The following is a 17,883-nucleotide window of genomic DNA, read 5'->3' as shown; positions in this document are numbered from 1 at the left end:
TAATGTAATCATATTTATATTGACAGAGAAGGATATAGTAGCATCTATACTGGAGCCTATTGTACAAGGAAACCTTCCATCTTTGGCAGGATTTCAATACATCCTCTCCCCTTGTAATAATGAGTATAAAAATGAAATCTCTAATCAGGATGCTTTAAATTTTGTTACCATGTATAAAGGATTCCCTCCCTCCCTCCCCCCCCCCCCAAGATTTATGGCTGGGGACTGAAGATTTTATCTCTCCTCCTGACATACAGTGACAATAGTAATGACTACGTTTGAAGTTTTAATATTTAGTTAAAAATAATTGAATTGACATTATCAAATATGGTTAGCTGTGTTTCTGGAAGGCTAATTTATTCTTCCTCCTGCTGCAATAGTTCTATTCTGATAATTCAAGGAGAACTAGTTTTGTGTGTTAACTACTCAGAGGTACCAAGAAGCTTTATAAGTTTATTCTTTGTATAGTCACATTTGAATGCAACTGGTATTTAGAATCACTTGCATCTGATGAAATCCAAGTGCAAAATAAGTAAATAAATAAATAAATAAATAAAAACAGACAGCTTGCCTGACTATAGGGAGACATGCAAAGATCACAGCTGAATTCTGTGGCTACTATGCCTGTGGACAGTGTTCTCAAGCTGTGGGAGGAACACTAAGAATGGGTACACTTGCCTTTTCTTTTACTAGTATTCTCACTTTGCAAAAATAAAGGAAAATGTCTATTTATGTTTGGGAAATTGGACATTTTAAAAAAAAGATGATTTCTCTATGTTACTTTAGAGATGAGATAGTGGCGGGCAGTATTTTCTTGTTACCCATAATTTAAATATCTGCGGGGGGGGGCAGCAAATAATAACATGTGTGTGTTATGTGCCTCATAAAATGTTAGGATGCAAGTGCATAACTGTGACATTGATGCGATGACATTGAACATATGCTGTTATTTTGGTGTCCTTGGCTTTGCTGTTGACACCACTGCCTATCACCCACACTCTTTTTTGGCCTTTTTTCTGGCTGTGCTGCCCTTCATATTTTAGGTAGATTTAGTACAGAAGCAGAAAAGTGGCAAGGAGGAACTCAGAAAATGTTGTAGAAAATGTAGAGGCTTATTAACTGCCAACTGTGTTTCTGAAAACTTGTGTTAGCACGTGAAATGAGAAACCCATAGTCACCTAGCTTTTGGTGGTGGGGGAAAAGATCAAATGTTGAGGGAAGGCAACTGAAGCCACTGTCAGTAGTAGGACACTAGCAGGAACAGTGTGGTTCCTGGACAGATCAAGACCTATGGCAGTGAGCTAGACCAGAGGCATGAAGGGACAGCCCAGAGGAAGTTTTGACCAAGGGTTTGGGAGGCATGGAGAAAAAATGGCCTACACTGGTATTCTTGTGAGGATGTAATCCCTTCAACAAAGCATCTGATGTAAATCCAATCTTTGCTCAATGTGTGTGAATAAAGCCAGGGCAGAGAACTTTGCCAGCGGGAGAGGTTTGGAGGAGAATGCCAGTGAATTTTAGCCTGCACATTTCCAGTCAGCTTTCTTTCTGTTTATTCCATCAGCACTGTAACTTCCCAACATAATTTGAGCTCTCTTCTGTGTTGTATTGTTAATAATAAAATCAATTTTGAATTTATTAAATTGTCTTGAGTGTTTTATCTTGCCTTTCCTCTAAGAAGTTCACGGTTTTGTATGTTGGATCATTCAGGTAGGCAGGAAGAGGTGATGTTGTCCTCGGTCCACTTCTAGGCTGCTGGGAATTTGCCTTCCCACTGAGAGTTCCTGTTCTGCATCAAACATAATGTTTTTCCTGCTGGTGCAAGCAGGACACTCTGTTACACCTCCATTGCAGATGGCTGGTCTGTACTTTGATGGTAACTCCAGACCCTGCTTCCTGCCTTTGACCTTCATTTCATGATGAGCTGATGGCTTGCTTCCCATGAAATGCTGGACAGAAAAAGATTTCTGGAAAAAAAAAACTTCATTTCCAGATAGGTTACACATGGGTGTCAAGCAACTTTAGGGTGCAGTGCAGAAAAGTCCAACCCTTTAACTGTGAAGTCTGAGAGTGTTCCTTGTCTACTGCTAACACTCTCATGTACCCATGAAACCTCTATTGACAACTTCCTCAATAGGCATACTTCACTGTGTTCTGAGCAATGTTTATGGAGAATATTTATTTATTTATTTATTTATCAAATTTATATCACTGCCCAACTCCCCCACAAGGAGGGACTCTGGGTGGTTGACAACCAAACAGTTAAAACCAATGAAAACATAAATAGTACCATATAAAATACAATGATTAAATATGATAAAATCCAAGCGATGGTGGTATTGTTGCAGCCTGGGACCAGATAATATTGGTCAGGTAGGACTAGGGAACCAGCCATCCCCAAAACTGACCATCCCCATCCCCACCGCGTGCATAATAACAAAGCCAGGTCTTCAGCTTTTTCTGAAGTCTAGGAGGGAGGGGGCCAACCTCACTTCTGGGGGAAGGGTGTTCCAAAGGGCAGGGGCTGCTGCAGAGAAGGGTATAAGTAGCCATTGGAAGGACTGGCCTTCAGACAAATCTTGCTCTTGGATTATCACAGAGCAGAGCTAAAAGAGGTCAAGTCCCTTGACATCCAAGGAGAAGTGCAATACATCTTTGAACACAGGACAAATCTCCAGATCAGCCCAAACTGGAAAGTAGAGAAAGAAATTCAAGTCCAGTGAGTGGCAGAGACGTCAGGGAAGTAGCTAATGATCTCCTCCCTTCCTTTTTGTGGGGATCTTTTCTTTCCCTAAGTTTGTGCTCTGTGCCATCAAGTTCTTTCCATCCCCAAAGGGTGAAACATGGAGATGAAATAAGATAGCATAAACACCTAATTAACATAGGAGCAAAAGAGCCCACGAACCTTGGATTGTTTTGTGACCCTGCAAGATCAGGGACTGTGGGAGTAGAGCTTTAGGTCAGAGGGTGACAGCTGGTTTCTAGGATTGCTTCCCACCAACTTCCAGTATCCCCTTTCCTACTGCATCCCTTTTGAGGAGTTTCTATGTTTGTTCGCATGCTATATCTTTCTCATCTGCATGGATACCTATGGAGGCCACTCTTTAATATTCTTTTCAGACGTTCTGGCGTTGGAGCTGATTTCTCATGGGGTCATTACACAGCACTGCAGCAATGCTTAAGGGGATACTGCCATATGGACAAAACGAACTGGGCAACTGTGGCCTCCACAGTTCATCCCTAATTTTCTCAATAAAGAGTTGGACAATTATCTCATCCACACAATGCCCAGCTTTTCACTCTTAGGTTGGCAGCATGCTTTAACATCTAAAGGGCATCCTTCCTCAGCGAAGGTTAATCCTTCCCCAATTTTGGTATTCTCCAAGTGTGGAGGTGACCAGGTGATGATGGGCACTGTGGTCCTACACACCTGGAGGTTGAAGAAGACTGCTGTAGGGCTTCACTCCAAAGGGATGCGAATTAACTATTGGAAAATAGATTGAAATGAGCTCAGCACATTAAAAAGAAGTTTATAATTTAAAGTCCATGTAGATCTCTTCCGTTGTCCTTTCCAAATAACTACCATTGGGTTGTGGTCGGCCCAAATATTTGTTTGTATTTCAATTTCTCGAATGTTAGCAAATAAGTCCGCTGACATCCATACCATATCAATTCTAGACCAAGATGCATGTCTGTCTGAATAAAAAGTATATTGTTTATTTGCCGAATTTCTTTCTCTCCATGCGTCTTTCAAGTCTATTTCTTCTATCATTCGAAGGAAGGATTTTGGCAGTGTCTTCCTAGTTCTCTTTGTCAATTTCTGTGTTTTATAGTCAAATTGATCATTAATTATTCCATTAAAATCTCCCATCATACAGATATTAACATAGTCCAATTCAACTATTTTCATATGTAATTTCCTATAAAATTCTTCTTGGTTGTCATTGGGAGCATAAATTGCAATTAAAAGAGTTTTAACATTATTATCTATTATTTCAACCATCAGAATCCTTCCATCATCATCTGCATAAATTTGTTCTGCTAGCATTGTATCTCTAATATATAGGACCTCACCTCTTTTTTTACATTGTGTCAAAGAGGTGAATAATTTACCCAATTTTTTTTGCTGCAACAAATATTCATGTTGTTTTTTGATGTGTACTTCTTGCAGACAAATTATATCAAACTTTAACTTCTCTAATTTATGAAATACTTTCCTTCTTTTAGTAGCCAAATTAAGTCCATTTATATTGATCGTAATCAATTTTCTTTCTTCCATGTTAGGCTTTATACGAGGGTTTAATTGCTCTAGTAGATCTTACTTCTTGTTGCTCTCTGGGAACACCATCTCCCCCACTTTCTTCTTTTTCTTTTTCAGTTACTGCTGCACCTTCTTCTTGAAACTCAATTAACGATTCTTCCTTTTGTGTGTCTTCTTCTTTTCCTCTGAAGAATTCTGAATAAAATAGCTCTGCTTTTTGGACTGTATCAACTCTTTGTCTTTGTTCCTGCCAAGTAAACTGGAGACCTTCTGGAATCAGCCATCTGTAGTTTACTCCTCTTTTGAGTAGCTCTTTAGTCAGGAATGAATATTGCCTTCTTATGTCTCTTACTCTTCTTGGCACCTGCTTCAGGACTACAATTTCTTTGTCTTTGTACTTTAATGTTTTCTCTCTTGCCACCTGGAGTATCTGTGCCTTAATAGTTTTTTTGGTGAATCTTATGTGTACTTCTCTTGGTAGTTTATTTCTCATTGCATATCTCGTATAAACATGAAAGATTTCATCCATCCCATCTGTCATCTTCTCTGTGGTTATCTCCAATGCTTCTGCCAATATTTCTGTCATTATTTCTGCAAGATTTTCACCTTTTTCTTCCTCTATGTTTTGAAATCTCAAATAGTATTCTGATTTATCAATTTCCCATCCTAGCAGTTCACTCCTGCCTTTCACTCAGTCGGGTATCGATATCTCCAATTTTCTTATCTCTTTGTATGTCTTCATCTTCAATTTTCTTGAATCTCTCCTCATATTTTGTCATCATCTGTTGTTTACTTTCATCTGTCTTTTCAATTCTATGCTCGATATTCTCCGTCCTCTTTCCAATCTTCTGAATTTCTTGCATAATTGCCTGCAATGTCACTTCCTTCTCTTTTTCATATTGTATCATTGTCTGGATTGAACGTTGTCTCCCAGGAGGTGAGGAGGAAGCTACTGATGTTGATGAGGTTGGGGCTGTTATTTTCTTGCTCATCTTGATGCTTGAAGCTGCAGAAAAGAGAGAAGGGGGAGAGAGAACAAGGCAAGAACCACAGGTACTACTCCAAAAAATGAGGATGAAAAACAATAAAAGCGAAGTAAAAAAAACTGGAAAAAAAGGGAAAGGAAAAAAAATCTTCAGGCGCTTGTCCACCTTAATCCAATAATATGCAATTAAAAAAATTAAAAGGAAAGGGAAAAAAAAGCTAAGTTTCTTTTTTTAAAAAAACCCACCTGAAGAGAGGGTAAGGAAGAAAACAAAAAACAAAAAAAAACAAAAATAAAAAAACCAAAGCTTCTAGCAAGAAGTAAGCTACTGCCACTAAATGTCCAAGGCTCTTGTGACTAAATCAAGCTTTCCAATCTTTGAAAAAGATTTCAAACAAAAAATAGAGAAAGAACTTACCTTCTTTTTTAATGAAAATAAAAAAGAGGATACATCATTACAGAATCTTTGGGATACAATGAAGGATTATACAAGAGGTTTAATAATAGATTATACAAGGAAAAGAAACATAATGCAGAAAAAGACTTTTAAATTATTGGAGGATGACCATAAAAAACTGGAAGAAGAGTTACAGAAATCCCCGCAAAAAAAAGACATTAAAGCTAAAATGGATTTAATTAAACATAAAATGGGATTAATGGAAAAGGAGGAACTAGCACAAAAAATCAGAAGTGCCAAACAGAACTACTTTGAAGATGCAAATAAACCAGGTAGATGGCTAGCTTATAAACTGAGAAAGGAGAGAGAATCAAAAAGGATTAATCAATTGATAAATGAAGAAGGACAGATCTGCTTTGGTAATGAGGACAAGAAAAAAATTATACAAGATTACTATGGAAAATTGTATTACCAAGAGAATGTACAAGAAGAAGAAGTAAGACAATATTTACAGAAAGCGAAATTACCTCAGATACCTAAAGACATTGAAATAATGTTAGAGGGGAATATAACTATGATGGAACTAACAGAAGCTCTAAAAAAGCAGAATGTTGGGAAAGCTCCAGGTCCAGATGGGCTGCCAGTGGAATTCTACAAAACCTTCCAGGACATATTGAGCCTCCAACTATTGGAAGTTATGAATGAGGTTATGACAAAGAAGAGGATACCCAAAACATGGACTGAAGCATATATCACACTTATACCAAAGGAGGACACTGACCCACAACAGGTTAAAAATTACAGACCTATATCTCTATTAAATTCAGATTATAAAATTTTTGCTTCAATATTGGCAGAAAGACTAAAAAGATATTTAAATAATTTTATCCATGCCGATCAAAATGGATTTTTGCCAAAGAGACAAATTAAAGACAACATGAGAGTAATTCTGGACACACTGGAATACTATGAGGCACACCCTGAAAAGCAAATGGCCTTGATATTTTTAGATGCACAAAAAGCCTTTGACAACGTGAATTGGCGATTTATGTTACTGCAATTGGAACAAATGGGCTTTGGTAAAAAATTTACCCAAGCCATTGAAACAATATATTATAAGCAGACTGCAAAAATCATGATAAACGGAGATTTAACAGAACAGATAAACATAACAAAAGGGACGAGACAAGGCTGTCCACTATCGCCCCTGTTGTTTGTTTTAACATTAGAAGTGTTGAATAGGAATATAAGAGAAGAGAAAGAAATAAAAGGAATGAAGATCAAAAAGGAAGAGTACAAACTGCAAGCCTTCGCAGATGACCTAGTATTTATACTAGAGGACCCATTGGAAACAGCATCTAAATTAATTGAAAAGATAGAAGAATATGGAAAAGTAGCAGGTTTAAAAATAAATAAAGATAAAACAAAGATATTAACAAAGAATATGCTAGCAAGGCGAAAGAAAGAATTGGAAGAAGTTTTAGAAATACAGGTCACAAACAGGGTTAAATACCTAGGGATATATATTACACCAAGATGTAGTACATTGAAGGAGGATAATTATGTTAAATTTAAACGACAGATTGCAACAGATTTGACAAAATGGGAGAATTTACAATTATCAATGATTGGGAGAATATCCACTATTAAGATGAATATATTGCCTAGGATATTATATTTATTCCAGACAATTCCAATTCGTCTAGGGAAAGAGTTCTTTGATGATTTAAATAAAATTGTATTGAAATACATCTGGCAGGGTAAAAAAGCAAGAATAAAGCTTAAATTATTACAAGATGCAAGACTAAGAGGTGGGTTTGCCTTGCCTAACTGGGAATTATACTACCAGGCGACAAATTTGATGTGGGTAAAGGATTGGATAACTTTAAGAAATAATAGATTATTGACCTTAGAGGGACATGACCTGTTGTTGGGCTGGCATGCTTTCTTATGGTATAAGGGAACGAAATCACAGGGCTATTTTAGAAGGCACTATATTCGAGAGGCATTGTTTTTAAACTGGGAGAAGACAAGAAGACAATATTATTTAAAAGTTCCACGATGAATATCCACTATCGAAGCCTTTTCTTATCCAATAACATATAAAAAGGAACAAACAGTTAGATATACTGAGATATTGAATGAAAAGGGTGAACCTAAAACTATGCAAGCGTTGGAAGTGTCAGGTTCGGTCAGCACGAGGTTTCAGGGAAGCACGGGGCTGCAGGGAAGCTCGCAACCAGACCACGCGGAATCCACCGGCGGTAGCTAGCGGGGAAAAGAGGAACCGAAAGCGCCGCTAATTAACGAGCCACCTGCGGCCAGCTAAACAGGAAAACCGCAGCGGAAGCTTTTAATTACGAACTGATAACGGCGCGAGCAAGCAAGGAACGGGGCCGCAGGGCAGCGAAACAAGATCGCAACGCAGCACAGAACCTGCGGTCTGCACGTAGCAGGGAGGGGCCAACCCAGCCGGAGGGGGACTGGCAATCAAGGACAATGGACTCTGACCGACCCTGCCATCATGAACGATCAGGGGGGACATTGGGGGCCTAATAGCCCACAGCCGCAACGCGATCACGAGGCGGGAAAAAGCGCGGGAAGGGGGAATATAACAAGTGATGCAATTGTACCAAGCCAGTCCTGGCTTTGCTTGTGACTACTACGTTACGCATGAGTAAACCTTCTTTGTGAACCACACGTGTCACGAGAGTTTCTCTGTCGAACGGGGCAAATCTCACATAAAGCCAGGACTCACCGTCAGCGCTACCCGGTACCACCGAGGAGCGTTTTCTTTCTCAATACAGGCATGACCAGCGACGAGGAATCCGTGGGTCAGCTGGAGCGCGAGGGATCCAGGCTCGCGGAAGGGCGGTGGGAGCCGCCCGGGAGCGACGGGGCAGCGGCCAGGGCCGGGCGCACTCCATCCGAGCGGTGGTCGATGGGCGTGAATCAAGGACCAGACGATTCGGGCGTTACGATGACCCGGGGTTCGGGGTTCCGGAACCGTGAGTGGAGCGAGAAATTCGCCCGACTAGAGGAGAGAGTCGAGCGACGCCTAGACGCCGTGGAGGCGATGCTCCAGACCCTACTACAGAGAGTGGGGCCACCGGCGGTGAACGAGGAGGCGAGCGACAGGGGGGGCGGTCCGACACCCCCACCGGCACCACCCACGGCGCCCCGGTCGGAGGACCAACGGGCGGCAGACGCCCTGAGACTTCGAGGTATCACTGGGAAGTTCTCAGGGGACCCCGAACAGCTGCCGCACTTTCTGACGCACGTCAGGGGGTTCATGCAGAGGGGTGGTCACCTATTCGCTAGAGACGAGGACAGGGTATCCTACGTGGCCGAGCTGCTAGATGGCCAAGCCGCCAGCTGGGTGATCGGGCTGTACGATGCCAACGCGGCGGAACTACGGAGTTTCCCGGACTTCATGCAGGCGCTCCGGGACAGATTCGAGGACACATTGAGCGCCAAGCGGGCGGAGGACGACATCCTACAATTCAGGCAGCGGGGCAAATCGGTATCGGAATATGCCCTGGAGTTCCAGAGGTTGGCCGAGAAGCTCGCGGACTGGCCGGAGTCCCTGAAGGTGAAGTATTTTAAGAGGGGACTCAACCCAGAGATCCTGGAACGGGCACTGGGGCGGGACGACCCGGCCACAGTGAAGGATTGGATCTGGCTGGCCGGAACGGCGGAATCGGCGTGGCGGCAGATCCAACAGAGCACAAGACGACGGGACCAGACGAGGGACCGGCCGAGGGAGAGGACCCCGAGGAGAGACGGAGCGGTCGACGGCAGTCCACCGGGAGGCGAGAGGCGACCAGAGCCCCGAATCTGTGCTTCCGATGCGGAGGCAGAGGCCACCGAGCGGCGCAGTGCCCGACGGAGCGGGAAGGCGCCCCACCACGGCCCGAAGTCAAACCCCGCGTGCGAACGGGAAAAGGACCGGTGACCGACCGCGGAAGGGGGCAGTGGCGGCGGTGATCGAGAAAGGACGCGGGGGTGGTCGACCCCGGAGACAGCATCCTCCGGAGAGGACTCGGAGCCGGCGGGAAACGAGGCGCGCTCGCACTGAACGGCGTCCCAGTGCGAGCAGGGGAGTCGAGGCGCGCGGACCCAATAGGAGACGAGGACTGCCCACCGTTCCGGGTGAGGATACACGTCCGGGGGTGAGATCCGGAGGGGAGGCGCAGCTACGGGCGCTACTGGACTCGGGCTGCACCCACTGCTTGATGCACCCAGCGGTGGTCTCGGGGCTCGGGCTACAGCTGAGGCGCCTCCGGGAGCCCATTTCATTCAGCCAGTTAGATGGCACGCTGGCGGGGGGGGGCCAGCTCAGTATTACACCGAGCCGGTCCAGATGACGATCGGGAGTCACCGGGAAGAACTGAGGTTCGTGGTGGTCCCGGTGGCCGACTACGCGGTGGTACTCGGCTTGGCGTGGCTGCGGCGGCGGAACCCACGAGTCGACTGGACGGCGGAGGCAGTGCGGTTCGGGGTCGACAGACCGGCGAGGGGCGAGAGCAGAGGGGACCGAACCGTGGAGACGGAGGCAGCCGCAACCACCGGCGGACAAGCGGAGGGTCCGGGACACCGGGAGACGGGGCGAGAGCAGATGGGGCCCGAGACCCGGGCGGCAACAGCAACAGCAGCAGCAGCAGCGCCGGGACCCCGGAGACCCGCCACGATCCCGAGGCGAGGGGAGGCAGCGGCGACTGGCGAGGCAACCGCAAAGCGAGGGGCCGGACCCGGGGAGCCCCCGACGGGCGGCGGAATCCCGAGGCAGTATCGAGACCTGGCGGCAGCGTTCGGGGAGAAGGAGTCTGACCAGCTCCCACCACACCGGCCCAGTGATTGCGCCATCGAGCTAGAGCCAGGAGCGACCCTGCCTAAGCCAAAAATGTACTCCCTGTCGAGGAGGGAGATGGGAGCCCTGCGCGAGTTCATAGACAAGAACCTAGCACGGGGATTCATCCAACCCGCGAAGTCACCATTAGCGGCCCCGGTGTTATTCCGGGAGAAGAAGGACGGCTCGCTCCGTATGTGCGTAGACTACCGGGGGCTGAACGCAATCAGCACGGAGTACAAATACCCCCTCCCCCTGATGAAGGACTTGATGTCGCATCTGTCGAAGGGGAGGGTGTTCACAAAACTGGACTTGCGCGAAGCCTACTTCAGAGTTAGGATCCGCGCAAAAGATGAGTGGAAGACGGCGTTCAACACCCCGCTCGGAAGCTACCAGTTTTCCGTGATGCCGTTCGGATTAAAAGGGGCCCCGGGGGTATTTATGCAGCTAATTAATGAGGTGCTGCACGACCTACTCTACCGGGGCGTCCTGGTCTACCTGGACGACATCCTTATCTACACCGAGACCCTGGCGGAGCACGTGAGCCTGGTGCGCACGGTGCTCCAGAGACTGCTGAAGGCACAGCTGTACGCAAAGCTCTCGAAATGCGAGTTCCATCGAGAGCAACTAGACTACCTCGGCTACCGAATATCCAGCCGGGGAATTGAGATGGACCCGGCGAAAGAAAGGGATGTCCTGGGCTGGGAAGCGCCGCGAACCCGGAGGCAACTCCAAAGCTTCCTAGGGTTTGCGAACTTCTATAGACAGTTTATCCCGAACTTCGCCCAAATCGCCCTTCCCCTAACCGACCTGCTAAAGACCAAGGGCACTGGGAAACCCCCCAAGCCCAGCATGGCACTCGCGTGGACTGCAGAATGCCAGGGGGCGTTTGAGGAACTAAAACAGCGGTTCACCGCGGAGCCGATCCTGCGCCATCCCGACCCAGACCGGCGGTTTATAATCCAAGTGGATGCATCAGACGTGGCAACGGGAGCAGTCCTGCTCCAACCCAGCCCGGAGGGGGCCATCCACCCGTGCGCCTACGCCTCCCGCAAATTCACCGAGACGGAGAGGAGGTGGATGGTGTGGGAGAAAGAGGCGTACGCGGTCAAGTGGGCGCTGGCCACGTGGAGGCATCTACTGGAGGGGGCAACTGAACCGTTCGAGGTGTGGACGGACCATAAGAACCTCGAGGCCCTGAAGACCCCGCGTAAGCTATCCCCCAAACAGGCACGGTGGTCCCAATACTTCGGGAGGTTCAGGTTCACACTGAAACACATCCCCGGGAAGCGCAACTTCTTAGCGGATGGACTGTCTCGCATGCCCCAGCACGCCAGCCTACGGGAGGAGATCGTGGACTCCGTCATCCCCGCCAGCAGGCTGGCTGCAAAGGCGGTGACCCGAAGCCAGACCAAGGGGGAGCGACGGGACGCGGCGTCTGAAGTAAGGCAAGGGTTCGCGGAGGCAGCGGAGCGGGACGGTTGGCTCAAGCAGAACCGAGAGGCGCTAACCGGCCAAGAGGGGTTGTGGTGGCACGAAGGAAAGCTGTACGTGCCCGAGGGTTGCCGACGGGAGGTCATGGAGAGAGCCCACGACAGCCGGAGCGCGGGGCATTACGGCTTCGTAAAGACACTCCACTTAATCTGGCGGCAGTTTTGGTGGCCCACGCTCCGGAAGGACGTGGAGGCGTACTCGGGGGGTTGCCCGGTGTGCGCAACAGCGAAAGGAGCCAAAGGCAAACCTAGAGGCCTACTCCAGCCGGTAGCGGAACCCGACGGCCCTTGGCAAGAGGTCGCCATGGACTTCATAGTGGAGCTCCCGGAGAGTAAGGGGAAGACCGCCATTTGGGTGGTCACGGACTTATTCTCCAAACAAGCGCACTTTGTAGCGTGCCGGCGAGTCCCCACGGCCGAGGGGTTGGCGAAACTGTTCGTGCAACATGTCTACCGACTCCACGGCGCACCTCGACGTATCGTCAGCGATCGGGGCGGCAACTTCATCGCGCGGTTCTGGCGGGAGTTCCTGAAGCGGGTGGGGACGAAACAAGCCCTATCCTCCGCGGCGCACCCGCAGACGGACGGAGCCACGGAACGCCTGAACGGGGGCTCGAACAGTACCTGCGCTGCTACGTGGGGCACCAACAGGACGATTGGGCGGAGCTACTACCATTCGCGGAGGTGGCATACAACAACGCCGTCCACAAGAGCACCGGGTTCTCTCCGTTCAAAGTAGCCACCGGGAGAGAATTCGTCCCCATGCCGGAGCTGCCTCAGCCGGAATCCCAGATCAACTCCCTGGACGCCTGGTTCGCCCAAATCGACGAGACCCGGCGAGCGGCGCACGCGGCATTGCAAAGAGCCAAAGCCGACTACAAGAAGCACGCGGACCGCAAGAGGCTCCCCGAGGAAAAGTGGAAAGTGGGGGACCAGGTGTATCTGTCAACCAAAAACCTAAAGACGCACCAGGCATCGAAATAACTCAGCCCGAGGTTTGTGGGGCCGTTCCCCATTTCGGAGATCATCAATCCGGTGACCGTCAGGCTGACGCTCCCAAAAAGCCTCGGGAAGATCCACCCGGTGTTCCATTGCAGCCTGCTAAAGTTGCACCAGCCGGGGAACGCCTGGCACAAGGCGGAGGGAGTACCACCACCCATCATGGTCGGGGGGGAGCAGCATTTCGAAATCAACCGGATACTGGACGCCCGGAGGCACAAGGGGCAGACCCAGCTCCTAGTGCAATGGAAACATTTCCCCAAGTCCCACAGCGAATGGGTGAGTAAAACCCACATAAGGGCGCCGGACCTAGTACGGGACTTTTACAGTAAATACCCCGGGAAGCCGAAATAGGACCGAGGGGGGGAGTTGTCGTCAGGGGGGCGGCATGTCAGGTTCGGTCAGCACGAGGTTTCAGGGAAGCACGGGGCTGCAGGGAAGCTCGCAACCAGACCACGCGGAATCCACCGGCGGTAGCTAGCGGGGAAAAGAGGAACCGAAAGCGCCGCTAATTAACGAGCCACCTGCGGCCAGCTAAACAGGAAAACCGCAGCGGAAGCTTTTAATTACGAACTGATAACGGCGCGAGCAAGCAAGGAACGGGGCCGCAGGGCAGCGAAACAAGATCGCAACGCAGCACAGAACCTGCGGTCTGCACGTAGCAGGGAGGGGCCAACCCAGCCGGAGGGGGACTGGCAATCAAGGACAATGGACTCTGACCGACCCTGCCATCATGAACGATCAGGGGGGACATTGGGGGGCCTAATAGCCCACAGCCGCAACGCGATCACGAGGCGGGAAAAAGCGCGGGAAGGGGGGAATATAACAAGTGATGCAATTGTACCAAGCCAGTCCTGGCTTTGCTTGTGACTACTACGTTACGCATGAGTAAACCTTCTTTGTGAACCACACGTGTCACGAGAGTTTCTCTGTCGAACGGGGCAAATCTCACAGGAAGAACAAGGTATAAAAATGAATTGGTTTTCATATTTGCAAATACAATCTAGATTCGATAAAGATTTTAAAGCAGAAGGTATCTATGATGAGCTGACTGTTTTAGATAAAATTTTGATGGGTACTGATGAAAAGGTGATCAAAAAACTTTATGGACATTTACTAGAATTTAAAATGGAGGAAGAACAGGTTAAAGAAACAATGATTGCATGGGGGAAAAATTTTGGACATGGAATTGATTTAGAGAAGTGGCAAAAACTATGGTCTCAAAACTATAAAATGACAATGTCAACTGCATATAAAGAGAACTTGTATAAGATGTTTTACAGGTGGCATTTACCTCCAGCGAGGATTGCGAGAATGTATAAGAACAAGTCTGATAAATGTTGGAAGTGTCATCAGAAGCCCGGCACATATTACCATATCTGGTGGACATGCCCAGAAGCTAAAAGATATTGGATTAAAATCCACACATGGCTGGAAAAAATGACAAAACAACATATAGACTTTAAACCAGAGACATTTTTATTAGGAATTATACCGGAAACATATAGTAAAGAACTGAAATATCTGATTGTAAATGTTTTGACAGTGGCTAGAATTGTATTTGCTAAGAATTGGAAGAATGAAAAAGTACCTATGCAGGAGGAAGTTATTAAGAAAATTATGGAATGTGCTGAGATGAGTAAATTGACATTTGAAATTAGAGAGCAAGAAGACAAACAATTTTATATGATATGGGACCTGTTTTATCAATGGTTGGACGAAAAGATATAGTAATGCAATAGATCAGCAAATTATATAATAGAAACTTGACAAATTGATATAAATTACTATATATATATATATATATATATATATATATAATCAATGGATAAAAATGATACAAATCTTATTATGAAAGCTGGTGTTATAGACTAGTAACAAATGAATAATAATTGATAACTGATAAATATATAAATATGTGTTGGATAGATGACATGAGACTTTATATAAATGGTGAGTGAAGACTATGAAAGGATGGCACGAATGATTGGTAACTGGCTGACACACAGTTTAAAATGGAAGATGGTTTTTATGTTTTTTATGCTATTGTTTGTTTGTGTTTGTTGTAAAAAATAAAAAATTTATATAAAAAAAAGAAGTTTATAATTTAGCTTTTATTTTCTATTGGGAAATATTCAAATTCTTCTGGGAGGTTGTTAATTGGATCAGTGAAGTAATGGCAGAAGTTAGCCACATTTAAATATTTCATTTTGTTGTTCTGAATGAGAGAAGAGAGACAATCTGTAAGAGCAACCATTTCTGGTGGAGAAGGAGAGAGAAAGGTTGTGTCATTGGCTTCTGTTAGGCTTTTTGTTGTAAAGAAATGATACTATGGCTTACAGAGTTGGGAAAAGTAGGCAAAATCGCAGAGCATTCAAAGCCAATTTGTTTATTCATTGAAGACCCACATGGAAACGCTTCTGGCTGGTCTTGAGAAAGAGAGAGAGAGAGAGAGAGTCTGTGAATAGAATTGGGAGGGCAATTTTGGGAGTGCTGGAGGATACTGTGGACTAGAAATACCATCAACCAATCAGGTAATAGAGGAGATCAGCTATTACTGACTTAAGTGTGCAAATGTGATGGTTATTAAATTCCAGAAAGATATGAGTTCCAACTGCTCTCAGAGTTTTCTTTCTTTAACACTAATTCTGTGGTGTTAATTCCGTGGCATATATATGCTATTGAACAGAATGATTACAGAATACTCTGGTTTCTCAATTATTCCCAAATGTTTCTAAAATCTAAATTAAAAATAGTCCCATTGTGTCATAACCGTGGTTTGTTTTTACTCCTTGAAGCAATGGTAGCTGGTCTGCCTGCTTCCACAGTAAATATGACTCAAAATTCTGGGCTAGGGGGAAAAGATAGGGAGGAATTTCAGGGGAAGATAACTAAAGGGAAGGGAAAGTGTGAATAGGGCTACCAGGTTCAGGCTGCAAATATCTGGACCACTGGATACTACCAAAGAGATGCTCCGTTGTCATCTCATTGTTATCTAGGTATGTGCAGACTAGATCTGGTTGCTCTGAGTAAAGCATTCTGTTCCTTTCAACCTTTTTCTCAGGTCAGCATGATTTTTGCACTTGCCTTGAAAAGAAATGTATTTTGTGCTTCAACATTTAACTTTAACCTTAGTTTAATCTGGGTCACAAACTTGTTTTTTAGGGAAAGTTTCCACAGTGGACCATAATCTTGCTGCCCTTCAGGACTTCCTAAACTGGCTTCCTCAGTTTGCTGAGTACACATCTTTGACAACTGGTTATTTTCATTATATTTTAGGGCACATCATTCCTTGACTCTGAAGGAATCACGAACTGTGAACATCCAGCTGAAGGATTCCTTGCAATGCTGTCTCGATATTAAAAAAAACCAAACCAAAACTTTATGATATTTGCAGTTTTATATTATAAGTGACTAAATATCATATTGTAATGTGTTATCTAGGCTTGAAGATATGAAGAATCTAAATAATGTGTCTGAATTCATCCTCCTGGGACTTACTCAGGATCAAGAATTACAGAAAGTCTGTTTTGGTCTGTTTTTGATCTTCTATGTGGCAATTCTGCTGGGGAATTTCCTGATCATTGTTACAATCAAGAACAGTCACCATCTGATTTCTCCCATGTATTTCTTTCTCAGTTACCTTTCTTTTGTAGACATCTGTTATCCCTCAGTCACTGCTCCTAGACTGATAGCTGACTTCCTGGTTAAAAAGAAAACGATATCTTTTGTTGGTTGCATAGCACAGCTCTTTGCGGTCCACTTTTTTGGCTGTACTGAAATTTTCCTTCTCACAGTGATGGCATACGACCGATACATTGCGATCTGCAAGCCTCTCCATTATCCCGTTATTATGAAGAAGACTGTCTGCAGTTGGATGGTGGTTCTCTCATGGCTGGGTGGGTTTGTACATTCAATGGTACAGGTGCTCCTTACTACACAGCTACCTTTCTGTGGTCCTAATGAAATTGACCACTATTTCTGTGATGTTCACCCTTTACTGAAATTGGCCTGCACTGATACCTACACAGTTGGACTCATTGTCATTGCCAACAGTGGTATGATTTCCCTCAGTTCTTTTCTTGTGCTGACTACTTCATACATAGCTATCCTACTCACGGTGAGGACTCGTTCTTCCGAAGGATGTCTCAAGGCTTTTTCTACCTGTGCCTCCCACATCACGGTCGTGATTTTGTTTTTTGGCCCCTGCATCTTCCTTTACCTGAGGCCTTCCACCACATTCTCAGAGGACAAGAGTGTTGCTGTTTTCTATACTATTATCACCCCTTTTCTCAACCCCTTAATTTACACCTTGAGAAATGAAGAAGTGAAAAATGGCATAAAAAAATTATGGAGCAAAAGTTTAATTTGGGGAAATAAATTAGAATTAGGTTTAAAAACAAAACCCTGATAATGTAATCATATGTTATATTAATGACAGAGAAGGATATAGTAGCACTATTGGAGCCTATTGTAGAAGGAAATCTTCTGTCTTTAGCAAGATTTCAATACATCCTCTCCCCTTGTACAATACAATACAATACAATAGAAATACAAAATACTTTAATGACCAAGTATAAAATATATGCAAGGAATTTGTCTTCGGTGACGAACATGTCATAATGAGTATAAAAATGAAATCTCTAATCAGGATGCTTCAAATTTTGTTACCATGTATAAAGGATTCCCTCTCTCCCTCCCCCCCCCACAAGATTTAGGGCTGGGGACTGAAGATTTTATCTCTCCTCCTGATGTACAGTGACAGTAGTAATGACTACGTTTGAAGATTTAATATTTAGTTAAAAATAATTGAATTGACATTGTCTAATATGGTTCGCTGTGTTTCTGGAAGGCTAATTTATTCTTCCTCCTGCTGCAATAGTTCTATTCTGATAATTC

The 17,883-nt window shown here is 45.4% G+C and overlaps 1 protein-coding gene across 1 annotated transcript; it reads left to right on the top strand.

Annotated features, from left to right (window-relative positions):
- Window positions 1–16,438: 16,438 nt before the first annotated feature.
- On the top strand, window positions 16,439–17,395 carry LOC148215039 (olfactory receptor 4S2-like). The gene has a single exon (XM_088145126.1). The coding sequence runs from the start codon at window positions 16,439–16,441 to the stop codon at window positions 17,393–17,395; it is 957 nt and encodes a 318-aa protein (XP_088001252.1).
- The last annotated feature ends 488 nt before the right edge of the window (window positions 17,396–17,883 follow it).

The sequence above is a fragment of the Python bivittatus genome, unplaced genomic scaffold, assembly GCF_059951505.1.
Source record: "Python bivittatus isolate LINGU-HERP-01145 unplaced genomic scaffold, Pbiv_v1 ctg000480_np1212, whole genome shotgun sequence".
NCBI classification, from domain to species: Eukaryota; Metazoa; Chordata; class Lepidosauria; order Squamata; family Pythonidae; genus Python; species Python bivittatus.
Note: the sequence above shows the minus strand (reverse complement) of the source record. Positions and strands in the feature narration are given on the sequence as shown.